General features: G+C 28.7%; 1 protein-coding gene across 1 annotated transcript; it reads left to right on the top strand.

Moving 5' to 3' along the window:
* Window positions 1-3701: 3701 nt before the first annotated feature.
* LOC133779875 (uncharacterized) lies at window positions 3702-4933 on the top strand. Its single transcript, XM_062219774.1, has 4 exons — window positions 3702-3759; window positions 3899-4089; window positions 4170-4401; window positions 4479-4933. The coding sequence occupies exons 1-4, from the start codon at window positions 3702-3704 to the stop codon at window positions 4931-4933; spliced, it is 936 nt and encodes a 311-aa protein (XP_062075758.1).
* Window positions 4934-5202: the final 269 nt, after the last annotated feature.

Raw genomic sequence — 5202 nt, 5'->3', positions numbered from 1 at the left:
ACATCGCAGTGTTATGTTCTTTCCAGAACATTAGCAAAGTAGATAAGATTGAATGTATTTGTTACATCGGACTGGACCGATATTGACAGTTGATAGGATAATATACTGTTATTATCTATGCTTGTCATATCATATAGTTGACCATAGGTCAATTCAATCTCAATTCTGAGTGGTTATTATTCTAACTTATTGTATTATTTGAGTTCTTTGACTTGTAAGTTACAAGCTTACCCTACGGACCAACCCATACTAACATCTTGGGAACTCGGTAGTATAATTGAGTGGGAGTGTTAATCATATATTGAACATCTATAGCTTTTGATGAAGAAGTGAAATGATGGTTTCCTTTATGTTTGGTTCATGGTGTTAAATGATAGAGATCTCATTTCAGTAATTAATATTAGTTTACTGAAATATCATTTACAAGGAACTAAGTGTTTTAAGGATAAAATACAATGAGGGGTAAAACGGTATTTTAGTCTCATCTCATTGTAGACCGTCTATAGAGGATTGAGTGACAATTATGGTTTTAACAATGGATAATTAATAGCATTTCTATATTTGTTATAGAGTGTTCTATGAATTCAATAGTGCAATTTTGAGTCTTTAGTGGAGTCACGAGGAATTAATAAGTTAGTGAATTTATTTGTTAGATTTATGTTAACTTATTGGAGCTTGATTTCATAGGCCCATGGTCCCCACTGTGCCTTGGATAAAATCAAGTCTCAATTAATTATCAATTAGAATTATCAAAGTTGACGAGGTCCATTTTGGATAGTACACATAGTTATACAATTTAGAGAAAAAAAAAAGAAATTAGGGCAGATTTATTAATTAAGATAAATTAATATCTAAATTATTAAATAAGTTTAAATCAAGGTTCAAATTATAAATAATTAATTTGATAAATGATTTAAATAATTATTTAATTAATTAAATCAATAGAAAAAAAATGCAGGCCTTGATTTTAAGTCCAACGGGCTTATAATCAAATGAGAAATTTCACAGGCCTAAAGTCCATGATAATTTCGACCTAGGGCTGTTAATTGGTTATTTTTTTATTTTTTTTTAATCAAATAAATGACCTAAATAAGTCTATAAAAGGAATGTTAAGTGAGAGTTGAAATTAGATGATAGACACTGGTTTTCTTATAGGTGATTCCAAGGATACTTTGGAAGACTGTGAAGAAAATTGAAGATCGGTTCAGTTTCTTGGTAATACTCTGCAACATAAAGGATACAAGAGTTAGAGAAACTGAAGGAATAACTCTATTATTCCCCTGCGTATAATATAAGTATTCTTATCATTATTTCTCTTTGCATTAAATTTTAGAAACATGTTCTAGGTGCTATTTTGGGAGAGCTTTTAAAAAAGCTAAAAACACTTTTTCGAGAAGTTATGAATTAAAAAGTGTTTGGTAAAATTTTAAAAATAGCTTTTTAAAGAATTTAAGTAAAAGTTTCAGCTTTTAGCCAAAGTTGGCCCACCCCAACTTTGGGATTTTAGCTTTCATGTGAAGCTAATTTATTTGTTTAATGAATATTTTATTGGACCAAATTACCCTCAATCTAATCACAAAATTCCCATTTTACCCACTTTAATTTTAGGGTTCTTTTCTGTCTCAACATATTTCATCTCTCATAAAATAATATCACTACCAGCCGACACTCCTTGCCAACCTCCATCTCTTCATAATTATCACTGGTATGTATTTTCTATATATGTCGTTCATTAATCTATTAAACTACCTTTTTTTTGTCATAGTTTTTTTAAATTGCTTTGTCTCTATTAGGCTATATGTATTTAGTTAATATACCTTTTTCTTTTTTAATTTCTTTTTTTTTCTTGCCATGGATTTTCGAGCCTTACATATTCTATTATTTCATAAACTATCAAGATAACATGTATTAGTTTGTATAACATATATTTATATACATATATATATTCATAATAATTTTGTACTTAAACAATTTTGATCAAAGCTTTAACATTTAACAATTTTGTCAGTAGTAGCAATGAGATAAGTTATATAATGAGACTTCAAAATCATAGTATATAGACAATATAAACTTTAACACATGAACAACAAGAATTATAAAAATGATAAATTAGTCTTTGGCCTAGGATTTGACAAAAAGATTTGTAAAGATGATTTCTATTTTTTTAGGATTAAAATGATTAATTAAGATAGTTAAGTACATGTATAGTGCGTCATTTTTTTTAGTTCAATATTGTTTTGAATAATGTAATCTTTTATAAATGAAATTTGAATAAAACATAGCTAAGTACATGTACCATTACTTATTATTTTACTTTAATTAGATGGAGAAAGAAAAAAATATGTGTATTCAAAATGAGAGTGATATACCAAGATGTAAAGCAGTATGGGATCTTGAGGCAGTGAATCTATTCTTGGATTTCTGCACCAAAGAGGTTGACGATGGTCATCGCCCTACTACTTATTTAGATAAAATTAGATATGTAAACTTGATAACAAATATGAAGAATGCCACTGGAAGAGTTTATACAAGATCCCAACTAAAAAATAAGTGGGATGGGTTAAAAAATGATTGGAAGCTTTGGAAGAAACTCATTGGCAAAGAAACTAGTTTATGATGGAATATAAAAAAGAAAACAATTGATGCATCTGAAGATTGGTGTAATAGTAAATTACAGGTACTTGTAAATATTTTTAAATACTTTTATTAAATTAAAATATTGTTTTATGAATTTTACATTTAATTAACAAATTATTTTTGTAGAGTCATCCCAATGCTGCAAAGTTTCGCATTCGGGGAATTGAACCAGAGTTAGAGCAAAAGCTAGATAGGATCTTTATGAACATTGTTGCTAGAGGAGAGTATGCTTGGACACCTTCATCTGAAATAATTCCATCTGAGTTTGAAAAAACTTTTAATGATAACGGAACCTTATATGAACAACTTAAGAGTAGTGATGATGAGCCATAGATGGCTAATATTGATAGAATGCATGAAGATGGAAATAACAAGAGATCAACTTAGCTGCTTGAGAAACAAAATAAAAAAGTGAAAAAATAAAAATGAAAAATGAAGAAGGGAGGGTCTACAATGATATTTGAAAAAATTGGTCGTCTTGTTGATGTCGTGGAGACTATAAGTAGAACTATTGAAATAGCTAGTGTGAGTAGTATATCAGAAGTTATGAAAGTGTTAGATTCTTTGCCTGGAATTGAGGTTGGGAGCGACTTGTATTTCTTTGCAACTCGCTTGTTTATAGTGAAAGAGAAGAGAGAGATCTTTGTTTCATTGAAAGAACCTGAACTCAAGCTTAAATGGCTCAATTATGTGCATGATGTTGCCACTCTAGTATACCTACGATGCTTAAATAGCTTACACTTTAAGTATTTACTTTCAAACTTTGTGTTATGACTATTTAATATATGTTTGTTGAATTATTTCTTTTACTTGTATTGTTCTCAAAACTTTGTTATGCCTATTTAAATTATGTTTGTTATATTATTTCTTTTACTTGCATATGCTCTCTAGACATTGTGTTATGGCTTTTTCATATGTATTAATAATGAAATTAATATTGGCAGGTTTGTTTTACATTACAAATAATGGTAGATACTGATGAGGAGATTGAGTTACAATAAGTATGTGTAACCACATGTCTTATTCAACATTATTATACAACATACATTGAAAAGACTCCTTGTATGAATTCTTCTCAAACTGGGCTTATGTGGTTGATGAAAATATTACAAGGAAATGAAAGTAGATGTTATAGGATGTTTAGGATGGATGAAGATGTTTTCATTAAATTATGCAATGAATTAGAAACTAATTATGGATTTAAGGGCTCAAAGAGAATGTGTGCTCTTGAAATATTAGGCATGTGTTTTATTCACTGTAGGTCATGGTGCTGGAAATCGGTTAACACAAGAGCGATTTCAGCACTCACGCGAGATAGTTAGTCGATATTTCAACAAGGTTTTAGATGTTTTATGCCATATGAGTGTGGATGTATTAAAACCACCTGACCAAGAATTTAAAGATGTTCCTGAAGAGATATTGAATGATTCAAGGTATATGCCTCATTTTAAGGTAAATGATACTTCAAACTTATGTTTTTTTTTTCTTTTTTTATTCAAAGTATAATGTTTATAATTTGATTTTTCTCCTAGAATTGTATTGGTGCAATAGACGGTGTGCATGTGAATGCAATAATTCCTCTTGAAGATCAAGTACCGTTTATGGGTAGAAAAGGGATATCGACTCAGAATATTATGGCAATATGTAATTTTGATATGCAGGTTATATATGCATATGTTGGGTGGGAAGGTTCTGCCCATGATACAAGAATATTTTTATCATCTTTACGTGATCCAACTTCAAATTTTCCAAAACCACCTCAAGGTTTTAATTTACACAAATATTTTTAAAAAAAATCTCTACGATTTCTTTAATTATATTTTTTATCTTGTATTTGACAGGAAAATATTATTTAGTGGATGCGGGATACCCAAAAATAAAAGGATTTTTAGGACCGTATAAAGGCCAAAGATACCATCTTCCACAATTTCAACGAGGTAGCAAACCTATTGGTTATAAAGAGGTATTCAACCAGGCACATTCTTCTCTTCGAAGTGTTATAGAACGAACTTTTGGAGTATGGAAGAAAAGATGGAAAATATTAAGAGATATGCCTAGTTATCAATACACAAAGCAAGTGAAAATAGTAATTGCATCAATGACCTTGCATAATTACATTCAAAGGCATGCTAAACATGATCGTCATTTTGAGAAAATTAGAGATAATCTAGAATACTGTGCAAATGATCAAACAACTAATGTTGAAGATGAAGATGAAATAGCTAGAACTTCAAATTCAAATGAAATGGACAACATCAGAGATATGATTGCTAGAAGTTTAATGAGAGATACCTAGAAATAATATTTTCACATATTTTCCCTTTTATATTATCTAAGTTATCATATTGTGTTATACATATTTGATTAAACTTTAGATTATATGTTCAAAACTTATTTTATTAGTTTCTTTTTATTAAAAAAAATATCTTACTAATTCTTTCTTTGTATAATTTTTTTTAAAATAAATTTTGTCAAAAGAAAACTAATAAATTTTATTTAATTTTCTAATAAAGTAAATAAATATAAATATAACTAGTATGTGTGAATTTATTTTAATAAAATAAA

This window comes from Humulus lupulus, chromosome 5, assembly GCF_963169125.1.
Source record: "Humulus lupulus chromosome 5, drHumLupu1.1, whole genome shotgun sequence".
NCBI classification, from domain to species: domain Eukaryota; kingdom Viridiplantae; phylum Streptophyta; class Magnoliopsida; order Rosales; family Cannabaceae; genus Humulus; species Humulus lupulus.
Note: the sequence above shows the minus strand (reverse complement) of the source record. Positions and strands in the feature narration are given on the sequence as shown.